A 20,731-nucleotide genomic window follows, 5' to 3' on the forward strand; every position below is an offset into this window, starting at 1 on the left:
ACATAAGTTATGGGATGAGTCCGCTTTGATATCATTTGTAACCACCTAGGACCTCACCCAAAATGGCTAGCCGAAAGATATTATTTGGGTTCCTTAGTCGTGTATAAGTGCACAAAATCTTTTCGGCAAATAACCGATGTGAGACTAAACATACGCCCGCACGGGTCCTCACAATTTATCTATGGCCTTCTTATCTTTTAAGAGTTGGATGAAATCTCTATGTCCTACTATTTTAGTAAATAATAATAATTTCTATTTCATATTACCATTCATCCCTTTTTAGTTATACTATTTAGGACTTTATGTATGGTAGGCGTAAGTGAATGCGGCTTCCCAATGAAAGTCTATATTTGTGGTAGAATAGGGATGAATAGATATGACAATATAACGTGAAAAATGACAAGAAGGGGAATATGTCTAAACAATACTCTTGTTTTAAGAATAATGATATTCAAACCCATTTTTTCTCAACAATTTCATTCTACATTGTGTGATAAAGGGATTGGTGGTGAAAGCAGCAGCCACCTGGTCCCACGTGGAATACCATCAATGTTGGAAAAGTTTTTCTTAACAATGTAGCTTTTTTCATATTTAATATAGATTAATTATAATGAACACGATAAATGCACGTGACTACTACTAAAAATTTTAGATATAGAATAATTTTATAAAGATTGTAGTGTGAAGCAACATATTTCTGTTATGAAATTATTTAAAATATATTTGGTACTCACGTGATGGTATGAAAAGAATTATGAGTGTTTTTCTGCTCTAGCATTTGTCAGCAAAAAAAATGTTAAAAAATTGAAAAACTAGCTCGAGTTGTTTGGATGTAGTTAATCTTGTTATATTTTTTGAAAATGCTCTCTCTTTCTCTCCGCTTTTGCTACAAGATATAATATAGGAAAGTAGGTGCGGGGAGATATTTCATAAACTCAAACAAAAGTATAAATGTCAAACCAGATATTCATATAGGATCATAAACTCAAACAAAAGTATAAATGTCAAACCAGATATTCATACTTTAAATATCAAATTTTATAGTTTTCTCTTTAACTTTTGTGTGTGAGAGAGAGAGAGACTTACCCATATTATTATTAATTAAGTCTCATAACTTGGAGATGCACCACCTAAGATTTGAATCTAGAACATTTGGTTGCTACCTAGAGAGGAATAGTGCATAAGCCCCATTTTTCTCCCTCTTTTAAACAACAAAAATTTGCCCAATAGCTCCATTTTTAAATTTGAAATTTTTCAAGAAGTTGAGAAGTATAAGAGATGGTTAATATCCTCCTACAGCAATCTTAAAAGCTTACCAATATTACCAATGCCTACAAACTTTAAAACACTTGTTATCTAGCCTAACCAAACTGTTCAGCACCAAGGATACATACATACATAGATATATTGGGAACCAAATGCACATCGTTGTGCATGACAACTATCGTGCGTCTAGCTTTAGTATTTTCAGGAATGACTAAGATCAAGAACTCAGATGTTAATATAGGCACTTTGTAGATGAAGCTCATTAGGGAAGACTAGAAAGAAATATCGACATGGTTAATGAAGAGGAGGTGGTAGGTTCTAGTGCCTTTAGTTTATTGGAACGTAACAGCTGGAATTGTGCAAATATATTTGCCAAAGATTGCAATGCAAAGCTTAAGATTTTCCATCATGCTCAGTCTAGGATGTAATTATATTATAAAAGTTGAATGATGATAGAGAGGAGAAGAGAATCCATTTGGAATCCACCTATATTGGAAGCTTGTTGCTACATTAACAGATAATATGAATAAGATTGTTGGCTGATCCATGATAACAAAATACTTGATTATCTCTAACATTATAAGGTTTTTCTACTCTCTCTTTACATATAAGGTGGTGAGAAGATATGATTAAGGTTCTAAGGTTTAATTGTACTGTAAAACTATGAATGTTAGAATAATTTTAGGGATCACATAACAACCTACATCACTCATAATATTTTTCTTTATCAACGTGATTCTGGATCAGCCTATATTAGTTTTCTTTGTTAGCATAATTTTGTTAGAATGATTTTAGGATCACATGACAACCTGTATCACTTATAATATTTTTAATTGTTAGTAGGATCTTATATCAGTCTATATTATTTTCCATGTATGGAGTCTGTACATGAGTATATATAACCCCTGAGATGTACCGAATATAAAGCAACAGAGAAATTAAAATTACTTTTCTCTTTCTCTTTTTCTTTTGTTTTTCTCTACTTCCGCAAATATTTCAACATAGTACTAGAGCCACTGATCACGTAACCTGCTGCCATCATCTCTTCCGCTTTTGTTGCGGTCATCTTCGTTGCTCATCAGATCCTCTGTTTCTCCTGCCTCATTTGGGGGGGTAGCCGGGGCTCTAGCTTCGGCAGCTTTCAAAGTCCCCTTCTTTAAATCTGAGAGAAATCTAGCTTTTTCTTTTTCTTCATCTTTATTGTGATCGGGAAGAGATGCTGACCCTAGCCTACGTAGGTCCTACAGTCACCCCTCCTGGCTATGCCTTCGCTTGAGATGCCTCTCTTCCCACACCAGGACCACTTTTTAGCGACGCTGCGATGGCGGCGGCCCTCAAACATGTTTCCCTCGTAGTCCATACGCCTCATGCACTATTCAAGCCCACCTCTTCACCTCCGAGTACTGGAGAAATAAAGAGGGAAGATAGGGAATCCCTAACTCCCCATCCTCTCTTCGATCTAATTCCACCCCTCAAATCTATCCATCGTGGAAGCCTCTAGTGGTCTGGCGAGCGTGGGATTCAATCCTCTACAGTCTTATCGGACGAGGACACGCCGGCTCCACCGAAGATGAGAGAGTTAAGCTCCCTGAGCACTTGCTTCTAGTGCTCATGTTCCTCTGTGCCAAGCAAGGACACGCCGGGGCCATCGAAGATGAGGGAGTTAAGCTTTCGAGTACCTGCTTCTAGTGCTCTTGTTCCTCCATCGAGGTGGCAGGTGGCGGCGCCTAGGGGAAGCCCTGGAGGTCGATGGTGGTGGCCATAAAGGCCTCCATCATAGAGGCATTGTTGTCGGTCCACAGGTTCATCTAGGGCGCAACAATGCTTGGACTCCTTCACATTAACGAGATTTGGCCAGCGGGGTAACCATGGTATCCTCACCTCTGAGACAGGACCAAAGCTGCCCCAGGCTCCTTTATCATCCAGTTCGAGATCTCTTGCTTTTCTTTCATGGTGTTTTTATCTACGAGCATCGTCGAGCTTCGGTTGTCTTCTCTCTGAGATCTATCCTTGCTGCAACTGTCATCTTTTTTGTGTCTTCTCGCTGCTACATCATCAAGTAAGTCAATCAACCACATTGACAGACATGTCAGTCTGTCACGTCAATTAGACAAATTAGTCTGTCATATCGATTTCTGAGTTGTTATGTCAACTCCAAATCTATTATATTAGCTTTTGAGCTACTACTCCAGCTCATCTAATATGTCAGTTTTTCGGTATATTTGTGATGCATGTTCCAAACTCAAGTTGACACGTATAGTACTATCTTGAGTTAAGAGAGGATGTTTGAATGATTTTAGGGATTATGTAACAATCTGCATCGCTCATAATATTTTTTTTATCAGCGTGATTCTGTGTCAACCTATATTAGTTTTCTTTGTTAGCATAATTTTATTAGAGTGATTTTAGGGATCAAATGATAGCTTGTATCACCTATAATATTTTTTATTGTTAGTGAGATCCTATATCAGCCTATATTATTGTCTATGTATGGAGTCCGCACACGAGTATATATAACCCCTGAGATGTACTGAATATGAAACAACAGAGAAATAAAAATTATTTTTTTCCCTCTCTCTCTCTCTTTTATTTTTTTATTTTTCTCTTCTTTTGCAATTATTTCAATAATTTGGTTAAGAAAGTTGATGTTTATGTATTTACGGTCTCAAAGTTTCTCAAGTCGAGATTCTCTCTAGTTAAGGATTAAACAACAGGGGTCTAGTCCAGCATCACCAAGCCTAGTGTATTCTGGGATAGCTGGTGATTGATTTGAGCCTGTGAGATTCGTACCCCATGCTCTATGCCTACCCTAATCAGACAACTTTAATCTTGATAAAAGAAAATACCAAATGATAAATGAAGATGCCATATTTATTTTAATCTCATATTTATTAAATTAAATATAATCCTGAAAGATAAATGAATATGAATTAGACTTAAGGCCTGTTTGATAAAGCTTTTGGTTTGCCAGAAAGCACTTTCTGAACCTTTAAAAGTACTTTTGGATGAAATAGAAATATTTGGTAATATATCGGAAAGCTATTTTAGCTTTGCCAGAAAGCTAAAACCGCTTTTTGGAAGGAGCTCCAAAATGAAACTTTTTTTTCTTTTTTTTTTTGCTAGACCGGATGGTTCATATAATACGTATACGGACGCACCCAATAAAATCGGAAAACAGAATATTATGGAGCTCTCGAGGCAGCTCCCCATCCCCATCTATAGGGTGCTATCGGAATGATTAGCCACGTAGGTGGCCACCCAATCCATAGCCTCATTAGCTTCTCTAAACACATGCTTCGCCTGCAAAATTAAAATGAAATTTTTTCTAAAAATACTTTTGGCGTGCGTCGAAAAGCTGTTCTGATTTATTATTATTTTTTTACCAAAATATCCATAATAAATATTATAATTACAAAAAATTAGTCCTAAAAATATTATATTAATAAAATATTAATATATAAAAATAATAATTATAATATTTTATATTTTTATTATGATATTATATTTTAAATATAATATTATATTACATTATATCATAATGCATTTTTATGTTATGTTATATAATATCAAATTATGTTATATTATTAACTATAGTATACAATATTATATTATTATATTATAATAATTTTATATTATATTATAATAATATTATACTATATTATATATTTATATATTAATATATATTATATTTTGTTATGCTTTGTTGTATAATATCATTTTTTTTATAGTTATTTTGTTGTACTAAAAATATTTTCAGTTTGTTTAATAAATATATATTAAAATTATACAATATTTTAAAAAATATAGTTATTAAATAGTAAATAATTTAAAAAAAAATTATTTTCAAAAGCTCTATTACGGACGTCCTTATTTTACCCTCAGATTTATTAAGTCAGGAGTTTCTCCCTGTTTCCAAAGTGCAAAATTATGAAATCGACCCGAGGGGTTCCCACTTCCCTATAAACAAAAGTATCCACCCTTGAGAAAGCGATGGAAGCCAAATATCTTACGAAAAGAATCAAATTTAAGTACCGAAATAGGGTGAGGCAGGGCAAGCTAAGTCGCCACCAAGTTCTCTTCAGTTGGGGCTGTGGACAAATGGAGGAGCAGACACAAACCCTGATGATCCCCAGAGTGAAGTTGGGATCCGAGGGATTAGAGGTATCTCCCCTTCTTCTTTTTATGCCTCCTTTGTTTTCTAATCATATGCTGTATGATTTGTTCTTAACTCTAATTAGGAAGCTATCCTCCTCCTGATGATGATGATAGTAGTGGATACATGTCTGTTCTCATCTCTCATCCTCTTGATTACATATTACTACTACTACTACTACTGTACTACAACAACTACTACTACTACTATTATTATGTTTTCTGATTCAGTTTCTTAGGATGCAGCGGTTGTTGTCCTTCCTTAAAAAAAAAAAGGGAAAAAACTAGTTTTTTTTCTCAGTGCTAATACCGTTGTAAATTGTGATGACCTGTGTGCTTGCGTCCAGGTATCCAAGCTGGGATTGGGTTGCATGAGCCTCAGTGGAGGATACAATTCTCCGCTCAGTGACGAAGATGGGATAGCCGTCATCAAGCATGCCTTCAGCAAGGGAATCACCTTTTTCGACACCTCCGATTTCTATGGACCCCGTACCAATGAGATCTTGATTGGAAAGGTTCAAACTTACAGTCTCTTTTTTCTTTATTGAAGGAATTAGATGTTGTGCACTGGAATTAAACGTGAAAAAGAATTGATGCTTGCTCGTAGGCCTTGAAGCAGTTGCCCCGAGAAAAGATTCAATTGGCCACAAAATTTGGCATTGTAGGGGTTCAGACTGGTTTTGTTGTAAATGGTCGGCCAGAATATGTTCGAGCATGCTGCGAGGCGAGCCTCGAGCGTCTTGGTGTGGAATACATTGATCTATACTATCAGCACCGTGTGGATAAGACAGTGCCAATTGAGGATACTGTAAGCACTAACCTTTTAGATTCAAGTTATGGTTTGTGTGAATTGATTTTTCTTTTTTTTGTGTGTGTGTGTGTGTTCTTTGTGTCAATGGAACCTGCATTTGTTTTGTTGTTTGATAGATGGGGGAGCTGAAGAAGTTGGTGGAAGAGGGCAAAGTGAAGTACATCGGGCTATCAGAAGCCAGCCCCGACACAATCCGGCGTGCACATGCCGTTCATCCTATTACTGCACTCCAGATGGAGTGGTCTCTCTGGTCTCGTGATATAGAAGGAGAAATAGTTCCACTCTGCAGGTCTGGTTAGAATCCTGTTTAACAAGGTTTAATTGTCTTTTTTTTAAGATAAAAGGTTTGCGTACGAATGAATTACCCATGTCCGTATAATAGTCTAAAATCCAGTTTAATAAGGTTGATTCATAGAACACCAAATTTTTGTTACGAATCGAAGTGCCCACTGACCTTTCCATAGCAACTGAAAAATGTCCAGAGGCTCAAAATCTAATTGGTATTAAGTGTTATTAAGATAAGAGAAAAGAAGCATCACATAAACAATTAAACAAATAATTTCAGAGCGCGACTAGTAATTAATTTCAGAAAACTTTTAGCACCTGTTGTAAAAGAAATCATACATAATGCTGCTCTATTATGGAAATCCTTCAGGCACCATTCCTGTGGAGAGAGTAGAGAAAATAAAAGACAAAGCAAGTCTTAAAATGATTCTAGCTTTTGACTAATAAACTATCTTGGGCACTATTGGATCATTATATTCTTTAACAATTGGGGAGTTTGACTGATGTGATGCACTTAAAGTTCACAAATACATGATGTATCTTATAAAATGCAGAGAACTTGGCATCGGAATAGTTGCATACAGTCCTCTTGGTCGTGGTTTCTTTGGTGGAAAAGGAGCTGGAGAAAGTATTCCTTCAGGCAGTATATTGGTATGAACTTCAATATAATCACAACCTCTGTATTGAAACTTTCATCTCTGAAGAATATTTGAAGTTTTTTTATGTTGAGATGCTAACATGTACAATGTTTAAAAAATGGAATTTTGTTTTTACTCATAATGCATCCATATGATTGGTTAGGCTTTACATCCAAGGTTTACTGGAGAAAACTTGGAAAAGAACAAGATTCTGTACCTGCGAATAGAGAAATTAGCTGCAAAGTATCAGTGCACCCCTGCTCAGCTAGCTCTTGCTTGGGTTCTTCATCAAGGGGATGATGTGGTTCCTATCCCAGGCAAGTAATTGGATCTGAAGTATGTAGCATGCATTTATGTGAATATTAGTTTATCGTATAAATTTGGCACACATGTTTGAAAGGATGCTTTCTATTTTTATTAGTATTGTTTCTTAATTTTTGGACACAAATATCAACTAGACCAAGACTTTCCCAGAGCTATTACGAAATGATTTTAGCTCCCTGTAACTTTATGTGGCTGGGAGATGGCTTTAAATTTTTACCTGGTAGATTGGTTTTTAAAACTTGAAATATTTATTTAAACTCGTATATATTGTTTAGAATAGCAGGACAAATATAACTGTATTTACAAAAGGGAGAAATCCTTATAATCTACATTAAAGGAAAGTAATAAGACTATGCTAATCAATTCTAAATTAGAACCAGCAAAAAGGTTGTGTCTGATAAAAAAATTGTCAGAAGAAGTGCTATATTTTACGTATTTATAACCTAAATGAGGATTACCGGAGAAGAAAAGAATATCTCATATATATATATATATATTTATTTATTTATATATGTGTATGTGTGTGTGTGTGTAACTTGAATGAGGATTGCTAGAGAATAAAATAATTTCTCATATGCATACATATAAGAACTAAAAAATGGTGGACTAGTGCATGAGGCTCCGCCACTGTAGGGCTTAGAAAGGATTAGATGTACCCAACCTTACTCTGTGTGCAGATAGACTGTTTCTGTGTTTCGTACCTGTGACACCTAGGTCACATTAGAGCAAATCTTACTATTGCGTCAAGGCTCATCCTCTGTAATATTTTCTGAGAACTACAATGGTAATATGCCACCACCAGGATTGAAGTCCAGGACCTCTTCCCAGAGTAGAGGGTGCCAACTGGTGGACCAAGTCTTGTTGCTGAATTACCTAGATAGTTTGCCCTGTATCTATTGCATGAAATATCTTCTGAAATTTCACTATCTGATTGGCTTTAAATAGTGGGGAAAAAATTATGAAGTAAAAATTATGATAGTTAGTATAGACTGTGAGTTATAGTTTATCTGTTGGATTTGGTGGAGGAGCTTGTTTCAGCTTAACATGGTCTAAAAATTCCTAAACTAGCCAATTATGCATCAGGTATCAAGCTCAGGGTTGCAGTAACAGCAGGGGAAGGTTTTGCTAGCTTTGTGCTTTCTTTTTACTAATTTGAGTTGCAACGACTCTCTTTAGTTTTTTGATATTATTATCAAGATTTGTTCAGAGCTATCCAAAATAATTTCATTAAATTAAAGTGTATGATATAGCTTTCAGTTCGACAACCTATTACTTTGAAAGGAAGTAAGTTGCACTAAGGTTAATGAAAGGAATCTGTTTAGTCCAAAGATATCAAGCCCCCAACAGTCCAACGTGATCAGAAATATGTTGGTCTGATGTCTAGACTGTTTTTTTCGAGAGAACATGTTATGTATGGATTGTTAAATTTTATTTTTTATGGGAAATTGATATTTCTTAAAGGATCAAATCCTTTGTAAAACCCTATAAAAGTGTCTATGCAGTTTATTGAATTTACTTGAACAGTTGAAACATCATATGATGATTGTTCTTCCCATAATTTTCTTTTGTGTTGCTTATGACTCAGTTTACATTCAGCATGATTCAAGTGATGTGAATCATCATGGTTTAGTGCTTCTCAATAGAGGCCCTACTTAAGAATAATGCGAATTTCTATAATTTTGTTAACCAAGACAGATCTGATACAGGGATATAAAACCTAAGCAGCTCATCTGATAGCATCAATAGGAGTATGAGTGCCATTTTGCTTTGATTTTTGCCAAAAGAAATGATGGAAAATTGAAAAATAAGTTGCTATGGAATATATTATATATGGAGCAATCTGGTAAGTGTTTGGATGTATTTAATCTTGTTATATTTTCAGACTCCACCACCCCCCCTTCCCCCCAAATAATACACACATTACCTTTTTGGCAAGTTATTGATTATATTCAAGTAGGCACGTGGATTATTTTTACGAACTCAATAATACACAAAAACCTATAAAATGTCAAGCTGGGCATTCATACTTTAGATATCAAAGTTTTTAGTGTTCTCCATCCTTTTTTCGACAATGGGAGTGTTCCCAATAGCTAAATTTTTTAAATTTGAACTTTCATAAAATTGGGATGCATAGAGGCATGGTCAATCTCCTCGTTGTGCAGCCTTAATAAGCTTACCAATATCGTTGATGCTTAAACAAATAAAACACTCTTGTATCCAACCTAAGCAAAATGTGAAGCACCAAGGACATAAATTGGGTACCATATGCGCATGTATGTGTATGACAACTTTTTATCATGTAACTTACTTGAATATTTTCAGGAACGTCCAAGATCAAAAACCTAGATGCTAATATAGATTCTTTGAAGCTGAAGCTCACAAAAGAGGACTTGATGGAAATATCCAATGCAGTGAATGAAGAAGAGGTGGCGGGTTCTAATGCCTTTGTTTTTTCAGAACATTACCTGTGGAAGTATGCAAATACACCTGCTAAAAATTGCAATGCCACATCTTAAGTTTTTCTGGTCCTGTGTGGTTTGCTGTTATAATATTGTAAATGTTGAATGAGGACAGGAGTAAGATCCTTTTGCAGTCGACCTTAATTTGGAGGCTTGTTGCTGTATTTGTAGATAAATTATGAATTAAGAGTGCCGGATGATCTGGGATATTAGGGTGCTTGGTCATGTCTTAGATATTATAAGGTCTGTGTGTGCCCGCGCGCATCTCTGTGAGAGAAGATATAATGTGTTTAATATGATTAATGTTTAATTGCATTGTCAAAAATGTGGAAGATAAGATTTGGATAAGGAAGTTGGTATCTATGTACATAGGATCCCAACTCCGAAGAATATTAATTCTAATCATCTTGAAATTTTATATAAAGACCAAGCTCAATTTGCATCAAGTGGTTCTCTAGTGTTGAATGTTGATCTTATATGATTCTTGTAGCTTTGGATTTTTAAATGATTTCATTCTATCTTCTCAAACACAAATAATTTCATTTTAAAGATGGGAAAGGTGGTTAATCTTGCATGCATAGCTTGCACGAGTTGAAATAGGTAGTCTGCAGATTTTACACAAAGCTGGTATCTTGAAACTAAGTAATTAATGCCTCAAACAGGGAGTTCTGGTTAATTTTGGTCAAATATAAGCCGCCTAACCTGGAGTTAGCTGCCATCATGACTTCACAGGAAGCTTGTAACCTAGGGACTATTCTGCAATCATTTCATATTTACATGCAGATACTTCTAAGTAATCATTTCTCAAATATTTATGAAGTTAAGATGGAAAATTTTGTCGAATTCATAACAATCCAGGAACATGGAAATTTCATATTAAACCATTTTACTCTTCTTCTTGTTCTCCCGAGCTAAACTTTACACAAGGCAATGTGAGGCCTATACGTAATTTAAGTTTTAACCCAAAATCTAAAACTAATTTTTAATGTCCATTATATATAATTTTTAAGCCAAACTTCAGGTGTTAAGTGGTAGAGAAAGCAAGATCGCCGACTTTTGTATATAGCTAATAACTTAGGATATTCAAGTAACTTTTCCGGGACGCAGAATATATTTCTCCGAGCAAGCACATTCAAATTTAAGTCGGCAAGAATTCCGACGACTTTATGTATCCCGCCCCCCAAAACAAAAGAAAATCCGATGACTTATGCCTGCAGCTTTAGAGAAACCAAGAATGGCAAAATTGTTCCACTTGCCCGCCGTCTTCTTCCTTCGTCTCTCCACCGTCTGCTTCTTCTTCTTCTTCCATACCATGGCGACCACGGCGTTCCCGGAACTCAGAGCCATCTTCGATAACTCTGTGTCCCTGGATCCCAGGATCCCCTGGAGATTCCAATCCCTTGGGCCTCTCGTTAGATGTGCCCTAGGCTTTCAGTTTTCCCGAGGATGTCATGACTGGAGTCTTTGGTATTTCGAAATTTAGATCCGTCTCCATGGCTTTAGTTCCTATTTAATGCGATTTTATTGTTTCTTTGAGCTTTTCCTTCTATTATCCGACTGAGTTCGCCTTGTCGGTTTATAAAATTTGAATGTTTCTTAATTTCTTCGGGAATATGACATTGTTATGCAAATGCTTTAATTTTCTTGTTGATGTTGGGTGTTTATAAATCATTTCGCCAAAGAAATAAATTGCGAGGACGATAAGTTTCCTATTTCATCTTTTTCCTGTGATATTTGTGCCGCATGTAACACTCTCAAATGATAGCAAAAACAAGGAAGCATTTGCTGACGGTCCACCTGCTCATTCAGGCTGTGAAAGGGGGTTTCTTTTTAAATTTTGAAAAGCTGGATGAAATCACCAGCTCCATATACTCTTGCTGTTAATGAAAAGGATTGTTTTGAGAGAGCACTTAGCTCATTTGGCAAAGTAGCAATTTCTATTCCATATACGTTATCCAGTTAATTTATTTAGGATCTTGCCTCATAATAGATGTGGGTTAAGGCGACTTCTATGTCTGAATGGTAGAAGGGTATCCCCATGTCATTAATATATGAACAAAGAAGCTGAAAGGATAAGGCAAAACTTTCCCCCCTCTGTCTTGGTAGTGTGCAAGACTGTTTGTTTAAAATTGCCTTCTTGATCTTGCAAAAGCAACGTGCTCAATGGGATTATTTTAATTTAAGTTGATTAAAGTTTAATGATGGATGCATAGTCTTGTGTCCATAACAGCATCGGCCACACATCCTGCACCAAAACTACTAGTTCCATCATATATGGGATCAGGTGTTTTCTCGTTTTAGAAATGTTTTTGACCTAACACCACTTGCCAATCATTTCCACTGCTTTCAGCAAGAGAAGTACAGCTTGCAATACTGTGTGTGTGGAAACTTTGCTGCAAGAACGGTTAAACCTAATGAACTATCCTGATCATAACTTGATAAATGACCACCATCTGATGTTCTATCCACTGGTGAAATGTCACGCCCTCGCCTGCGCGAGGCATGTGAGGCACCTAGTGCCCACGTGGGGGCCACATGAGGGGGGAACACGGGGCTCCCCTGCCAGATATTGTCCGGTTCTGGGGCTTCACGCAAGCATCCTTCACCCCTCCCCGGTTTTGTTTTCCTCCCAAAACGCGTCTGCAGGATTTGGAGTCACCCGCCTCATATGCGCAGTCTCTGGAACGAGTCTTTCCGATGTGGGACTATTGGGCCTCACATGATTAGTCAAAGAGAACTGCTAGCATAACTCTGAAAATCACGCTCTGAAATTTCATTCAACGGATGTAGTTGTACATTGTAGCTCCTTATATTAAATTGGTTCATTGATCATAATTGAATGCTAGTGTGGTTTTCATTCTTTTTTATTTCCTTGATTCTATTTAATCATATGTGAGGCTGGGATCTCTTCTTTTTTATTTCAGTAGTTCTATTTAATCGTATCCATGGCTGGTACTATCTACTCTAATAATGCCAGTTTCTTGCATTAGCTTGGACTGCTTCATGTGTTTGACTCTCCTAAAAAATCAAATTTACAGAGCTGCTGGTATGCAATTTCTTCTAGACAACAAGCCAGTTGTTTAGTCCAGCATATAAGTGTTTTTAACTTCTTATGGTTTGATGATGAAGTGAAAGTAAAACAGACTATGTTGCATCGAATAGTACAAAAAAGAAAAGAGGAATAACTCAATAACTTTCACAGCCGGGCTGAGCATCGCATGTGCAGTATACCAGAATAGAGTGATGAAAGGTAAGCTAAACATCCAGTTATTACGTTCTGACCCTTTAAATTTGAACCCAGACATTTATTTTCGGTTTGAGCTTCTATTGTTGTAGAAAGCCAGGTTCTCTTCAGTGTGAGCTGTGGAGAAATGGAAAAGCATGTCAAAACCCAGATGATCTCCAGAGTGAAGTTGGGATCCCAGGGATTAGAGGCTACCACTCTTCCTATATTCCATGCCTTGTATCTGATATATGGGATACTAGCTTTCCTCATTTATGGATGCTACATGCTAATACGAAAGATATCCTCCTCCCCCTCCTCTTTGATGATCATCATAATGAATATCCTGATGGAAATCTCTCATCTTTCTATTATCATGGCATTTCAAGAATTATAACACACCAAATAGTTGCTTTCATTGTTCTTCTACTACTTTCATTATCTCTTCATTTATAATGCCCCTTGAGTATACAACTCTCCGGTCAGTGATAAAGTTGGAATAATCATCCTTCCCCGCCTCCCCCCAAGAACAAAAAAGAAAAGGAAAAAAAGATGCCTTTAACAAGGGACTCACTTTCTTTGACACTGCTGATGCCTATGGACCCTATACCGACGAGATCCTGATCAGGAGGTCTATCCACCCCCAACACCCCCCCCCCCCCCCCCCCTCCTCAAGTCAAGGAATTAGTTTTTGTCTATTAGAATCAGAAGTAAAATGGCTTTGATTCTTGTAAGCTTTGAAGGAGCTACCCCGAGAAAAGATTTAATTGTCCACAAAATTTGGGATCATAACGTGTGATCAAAGTGATTTCTTGATAAATGGTAGGCCAGATTATGTACGGGCATGCTGTGAGGCAACAATCTAGCGCCTAGGCTTGGAACACATTGATCTATATTATCAACATCGTGTTGATAAGACCATGCAATATATGAAACTGTAAGCACTAGCTCTAAATTTCAGATCATTGTGTCTGAGTTAAGAATTTTAACTAAATGTTTTGGAAATTTTATCTACTCAAGGGAATCCATTTAGACCGAAATATCAAGCCTCCTGTCCTATATTATCAGCAATTTTTTCATGTTTTTTATGTCAATTGTTTTAAATTGTTAAGCTTTGTTTTTTATGGCAAACAAAGATTGCTTTAGTGGTATATTTCTTAGTGAAACCCTATAAAAGCTGAGGTTAAAGGAAATTATTTTACATTTATAAAATATACTACTTACTAAGATCGGCGGAAACATCTTGAATCGGGCGGTTTCGGCAGATCTGAGCTGTACCGGTGGAGAAGGAAAGAGAGAGCGAGCGGGGGAGGGAGGGAGAGGGAGAGGTCGGGAGGGCCGGCAGAGGCCGCAGTCAGTTCTTTAGTTTCGAATGAAATAGAGGTCCGGCTGCGGCTTAAAAAAATTCAGAATTTTTAAGTGAAGTCGGCAAGTGAATCACAAAATTTTTTAAGCCGCGACAAGACCCCTGTTTCGTTCGAAACAGGGGAACGGCCGCGGCCTCATCTGCCACGGTCCTTTGCTGGCGTCCGGCTCCCTCCCTCTCTCCCCCTTCTCTCTCTGTCTCTATTTCTCTCTCTCACGATACCATGCTCTCACTCGTTGGTATGGGCCTGGCACGGCCCATACGGGCTTGTGCCACTGGAGAACCGGTATGGTGCCCGGTATTGTACTAGTTTCTCCGACCTTGCTACTTACCATAAAAAAAGTATACTATTAAAACTTTATTCATCCATGCTTGAGGACACTGCTACACATAATCAAGGTTTTAAGTCCTGGTGGGATGAGGTGGTGTCTCAGCCGTCCTGTCCCATTTCTGTGAGAAAATGGGACGGAATGGGTCGTGACTCTGAAAATCATCCATGCAGGGAAAGAAGAAGGAAAAAGGAAAGAAACAGAGGAAGGAAAGATGAGGAAAAGAAAAAGTGAAAGGAAAAAAAGAAGAAAAAGGGAAAAAATAAAGAAGGAAGAAGAAAACAACGTAAGGGAAGAAAAAAGACGAAGGAAAAGGAAACAACATAAGGGAAGAAAAAGAAAGAAGAAGAAAAAGGAAAGAAAGGAAAGAAAGGAAAAAGAGAGGAAAGAAGAAAGAAATGAAAAAAAGAAGAAAAGGAAGAAAACGGACAACTATTTTTGTTTTTTTGTTTTTTTTGCAATTCATGCTCCTTCTTTATCAATTTATTAACTAGTAGCTCTTAACATAACTTTGTAAATATGCTGCATGGTTCCTGATTTGAGAAATTGGACACAATTACTTTTGTTTGATCCCATAACCTTAATCTATCTCTGCTTATGCTTCATGCTTGACATGTGTCAAGATAACGTTTTTAAATAAAAGATACAGTAGGATCCACTAGTGGCTATGGTTATTAAAACCAATATGATAGCATATCTTCTTCCTGATTCAGTTATATGAGAAGTGTTTCCTTCATCCTCACCACCGACAGACAATGTGCTCTGAGGTAATCTCACCTCTAAGTGGGTAGATTCATTCTGACCATTTAAATTTATCCCCAGCATTCCCTTCTCAACTCTCAGGTATTAGTTGGACTTTGGTTAGAGTCCAGTGTTTCTTCAGGGTGGAAAGAAATGGAGGATGAGACCCAAAACCAGAATGTTCCCAGAGTGAAATTGGGGTCCCAGGGATTAGAGGTTATCCCCTCACTCTTAGCATTCCATACCATTTCTCTTCTTATCATCTAATATAGACATATAAATTGTTCTCATGGCATAGAGTCTGTAACGCCAAACCTGTCTTCTTCTTACATGTTAGTGTTGATGCCAATGCTGAATATATCTTTGCTTTTATATTCCATCCTTCTTTTTCCGTGTTTTGAGAATTATGGTGAAAGTGGCATCATCCTGAGTCAAACTCAAGACGCTTTCCAGAGAGGAGAGCGGTGCCAACTAGCTGAGATAGGTGTTGGCCTTCCATCCTTTATATTATATTATGTAATCAAGTACATTTCTCAACAAATTCTCAGGAAGCTACTGCCTCTTTTCTTCTATTACTTTCATTCTTTATGGTTTTAACTTTTTTCCTTCTTTTTTCTTCGTTCATTTCTTTTACCATGATTTTTATGAATTGGTCATCTCTTTGCTTCTATTCAGGTATCCAAGTTAGGATTTGGTTGTATGGGTCTTTCTGGGATATACAGTTCTCAGATTTCTCCACTCCCTGATGATGTCGGTATATCCATCATTAAGGCTGCCTTCCTCAAGGGTATCACCTTCTTTGACACAGCTGATGTATATGGATCCCATACCAATGAAATTTTAATTGGAAAGGTCTGCTTCTCTTCCTTTTATTTATGGTAGAATTGTTTGTCGGGTATCTAAATTTGTAGTGACAAATTGGATTGGTTAGGCCTTGAAGCAGTTGCCCCGGGAAAAGATTCAGTTGGCTACAAAATTCGGGATTGTAACGCTTGGTCCAAGTGGTCTGGTTGTAAATGGTAGGCCAGAGTATGTGCGAGCATGCTGCAAAGCAAGCCTTGAACGCCTTGGGGTGGAATACATTGATCTGTACTATCAGCACCGGGTGGATACAACTGTGCCAATAGAGGAGACTGTGAGTATTAACCTCGAGAACATGTGCCTGATTGTGAGAGACAATTTTTTTTCGATTTTTTGTTAGTGCAAAATGGTTGGTTATTTCCACTTTTGGTAATTGGCAGATGGGGGAGCTTAAGAAATTGGTGGAAGAAGGGAAAATAAAATACATTGGACTATCGGAGGCCAGCCCAGATACAATTCGGCGTGCCCATGCTGTACATCCCATCACTGCAGTGCAGATGGAATGGTCACTCTGGACTCGTGATATTGAGGAAGAGATCATCCCACTTTGCAGGTCTGGTTAAATTTCCATTTTGATCAATTGTAAATTTCTTTTCTTTGTGTGTGTGTGTGTGTGTGTGTTTAGGAATTAATGTTTCATTTCCATGCTTTTTATTTCTCTTGACGATATATGAGGTGGTTCCACCATCATTTGCCTTTTTTTTTTTGACAAAAAAAGTCCATGCATCTTAGTTTTGTAGCACACTGAACAATCTGAAAGGGTCGGATTATAATTGGATGTGTGAAATGTCACATGTGGAAAAAGAGACACATTTGAAGTAAGTCATTTTATTGATTCATGGAATTGTAACAGCTCACATTAAAACATGGAAATCTTACATAAAGCTTATTAGGTGGTTGTCCTTTGAAGAACACTCAAACAGAGAGATGATAAGTTGATTGCGTTAGGAGAAATTTCTAGCCAGATTCTTCTTGCTTCACATTTTCATGCTCTTCGTCGCTTGCAGATAGACGCTATATAAGTATTAAATCAAGTAACATGCCTTTTCTTTACCTGCAAGTTTAAATTAGAGATCGTATTACTTTCACATCCCAAAATGTTGGAGTTGGTAAGTAGAATAATGAAATGATGCAATCTTTTTTTGTTCTTTCTCTGACTTTTGAGCAATCTTTGGCATATTGAATCACCATACTTGCATCCTTATCATGCTGTCATCTGGTACTTGAAAATGAGTCGGGTACATCTTTATGCTGGCTTCTTGTATCTACTCCTGAAAGTGCCTTGATGCACTAGAATGGAATCTTTGCAATGCAGAGAACTTGGCATCGGCATAGTTTCATACTCCCCTCTTGGCCGTGGATTTTTTGGTGGCAGAGGAGTTGTCAAAAATACACCTCCAAATATGATCTTGGTATGAACTTTAATTTATTCAGAATATTTCTTCTGAAGCTTTAGCTTTAAGTTCATCTGAATTTTTCTATAATTAGGATACTGATATGCTTGATATTTGAAAATGTGGATTGTTGGTGCATCACAAATTGATGATTTTGTCAGGCTAAACATCCAAGGTTTAATGAAGAAAATTTACATAAGAACAAGACACTCTATCAGAGACTAGAGAACTTGGCCGTGAAGCATCAGTGTGCCCCTGCTCAGTTAGCTCTAGCATGGGTTCATCATCAAGGTTATGATGTGGTTCCTATCCCTGGTAAGCACTGGCCCTGAAATATATAATCATTCTAAACATCAACATAAGCATGTAATTGAAAAGATTCCATCGATGATTTATCTCTACTAGCAGAATCTCCTTGGCTTTCAAGTATATGGAACACTAGCTAGACCAAGAACTTGATGGAAACCTAGACCGTTTGTGAAGGTTTTTTAATTAAGAAAAAAAAGAAAAAGAACCCTATCAATATCTAGCTAAGCCTTGCCATCAGGAGTTGAAACTTTGGCAATGTTCTGAGTTCCTTTTTTTTTAAAATTTGAAATCAAGTTCTGATGTTTGAAAAGTCTATAGCTTAAAGCAATTTGGTGCAAAGAATACAATAATATGTTCTTTCTTATGTTAGAAGGGAGAGAGCATATAATTGTCAGTCCTCGAATATGCAGAATGATGCTGATAATGACTAGATCAATGGCAGTTTGGAATGCTTTGCCTCATTGTGATATTGCTTTTTCTCTGATGGAATGTTCCATGTGACTCTGTTCTCAGAACCTTTCACAACTGTGGTTGCTTTGGGGTCTTTCAGTCTTGCTAGGGGGTGTTGGTATTTGATGCTTCTTCAGTTGTGAGGCTTTTAATGGTTTCCTGAGAGCTCTTATTTTGTCGTCTTCTTTCACCCTGTAAACGAAATGAAGATAGATGAGTCTGACCATCATGTGCCAAAGAACAAAAACCAATGTAATCTTGAAACCATAGTTAAGACTTGTTTAGGTTCATCTTTAACAATTATGTTACATTTAGAATTAAGTTTAGCGCTGATTCCTCATTTAGTGACAAGGTAATCTCTATAATGCATTAAATTGAGATGGATATTTTGGGAGCTGAAAGAATTAGTGGAGACCGTAAACCTCTTTCTTTCTTTTTTCTTTTAGCAAACTTGATTAGGTTAAATTATTATTCAGTTAACAAGTAAATGATTTATTGCTGGTTAGTATTTTATTTTCTTATAGCTAGATATTTGAATTGTTTCAAGCCGGAGACATGCGTTGTTCACCACCACTCAAGTTTGATTATGCATGGGACCTTTCACATGGAGAGAGAGGTGACAACCAATTGAGCTTCCAGTTGGCAAAGACTTGTGCATTATTGAAGGAAGTTCTTGGAAATATCACAGGATAATTTTTTATCCTAGTGGCTCGTTGCTATCTTCCCAAATTTCTAAGACATTCTAGTCCTGAAGGCCATTATAATTGAACCAAATGGTTACGCATGTGGACTTTCTAGTGTCCTAATAATGTGGAGTACCTGCTTGCTAGGCTAATTGCAACCTACAAGAATCATGAAGAGGTAGAGAAAAAATATAGTGAATTTGGGTCCCTCCGTTGCATATGAAGCAATTAGAAGGCATGCATGTCTACCACTAAATCATGATATTTATGGTTTTGCATTTCCTTTTTTAATTTTAGAGCAAGTTACAGTTGGATAAAATTATGTGCTTGGATGTGTTCCAATATTTAAGATAGAGGAGAAAAAACTTTAGAATGTGCAATTGGAACACTTTCAGTAAAATGATCAAGGCTCATGGTCTTCTCCCTTTTCAACAACCTTGAAACTTTTATTTTCTTTTTTCTTTTTTTTTTTCAATAGAATGCTGGGTGCCAACCAGCTGAGATAACAGTTGCTGGCTGAGCCTTGTTAAATGTAGGATGGTAATATAACCAGCCTTTTATTTTGTGTACATCTAATGTTTATTTGGTTGTTGTTAGATATTGATGACCTTTTCACTATGTTGTTCTGTCTTATATCCAACTTCTATCAGGGACCACCAAGATGAAGAACCTGGATTCCAACATTGGCTCTTTAAAGGTCAAGCTCACAGAGGAGGACCTGAAAGAAATATCGCATGCCGTTCCCATAGGAGAGGTAGCAGGTGATCGAAACTATGATTTTGTGGGACCAGCCGATTGGAAGCATGCAAATACACCTCCCAGAGATTCCAGTGCCCCAGCATGATGTTATTAGATCATGTCCAGGTTGATCTGATGATAAAGAAAGTCCTGCGATTCCAATTAGATGGGAAACTTCTCTACCTGGTCCCTTAACAGTCGTCTTGGAAACCTAATAGTTCTTGGTTATAGAAGCTGAATGTTTCTGAGAAGATTACAGAAGTTTGTAGTTACTGTCTACTTAAAAAGTGTTTGTAGTTGCTGTTATGCTACTGTTTTGATCCCTCCCTCCACTGGTACCGTAATTGGTCCTCCGCACCAATACGTACAAGCACTATATGAACATGGTACCAGTATAGGTATTATAATCAGGATTGCGTAGGTTGAATCTAACCCTTCAAATTCATTTCACATTATATTAAAAATAATTTATATAAATTATAAGTTATTTTTTATTTTTTTAAAAATATATAAGATATGATAACTAGGTAGAGATAATATTAATCCAGAAAACATATCATATTTTATCAACAATCAGTTATTTAATAATATGGTTTGCCACCTTCTTCTTTTTCAAATGACTAAGGACAATCATAATTCTTCATAAATCTAGTCAAAGACTGGATTAAAGAAATAATCCCTACTCTTGTACATAACAAATAC

General features: G+C 36.8%; 2 protein-coding genes across 5 annotated transcripts; both read left to right on the top strand.

Moving 5' to 3' along the window:
* The first annotated feature begins 5,291 nt into the window (after positions 1-5,291).
* LOC148715038 (putative aldo-keto reductase 1) lies at positions 5,292-10,381 on the top strand. Its single transcript, XM_039114305.2, has 7 exons — positions 5,292-5,427; positions 5,766-5,933; positions 6,026-6,226; positions 6,346-6,518; positions 7,069-7,165; positions 7,316-7,469; positions 9,799-10,381. The coding sequence occupies exons 1-7, from the start codon at positions 5,365-5,367 to the stop codon at positions 9,990-9,992; spliced, it is 1,050 nt and encodes a 349-aa protein (XP_038970233.2). The 5' UTR covers positions 5,292-5,364; the 3' UTR covers positions 9,993-10,381.
* Positions 10,382-11,139: 758 nt separating this feature from the next.
* LOC103723420 (putative aldo-keto reductase 1) lies at positions 11,140-20,335 on the top strand. 4 transcript variants are annotated; one of them, XR_015977499.1, is made up of 9 exons: positions 14,600-15,620; positions 15,697-15,810; positions 16,270-16,446; positions 16,526-16,729; positions 16,836-17,008; positions 17,771-17,867; positions 18,011-18,163; positions 19,158-19,469; positions 19,942-20,335. XR_015977499.1 is itself a non-coding variant. In XM_088720780.1 (8 exons), exons 1-8 carry the CDS (start codon positions 15,609-15,611, stop codon positions 20,133-20,135), a joined length of 1,125 nt encoding a protein of 374 aa, XP_088576906.1. In that variant the 5' UTR covers positions 14,601-15,608; the 3' UTR covers positions 20,136-20,335. The 4 variants fall into 4 exon arrangements, 3 of the variants coding, with proteins under 3 accessions (XP_088576908.1, XP_088576912.1, XP_088576906.1); XM_088720780.1 differs by lacking the exon at positions 19,158-19,469 and having other exon boundaries at positions 14,601-15,620; positions 18,011-18,164; XM_088720782.1 differs by lacking the exons at positions 14,600-15,620; positions 15,697-15,810; positions 19,158-19,469 and adding an exon at positions 11,140-13,185 and having other exon boundaries at positions 18,011-18,164.
* The last annotated feature ends 396 nt before the right edge of the window (positions 20,336-20,731 follow it).

This window comes from Phoenix dactylifera, chromosome 1 (assembly GCF_051530095.1).
Source record: "Phoenix dactylifera cultivar Ajwa chromosome 1, Ajwa_hap1_PhDact_Kaust_v1.1, whole genome shotgun sequence".
Classification (NCBI taxonomy): Eukaryota; Viridiplantae; Streptophyta; class Magnoliopsida; order Arecales; family Arecaceae; genus Phoenix; species Phoenix dactylifera.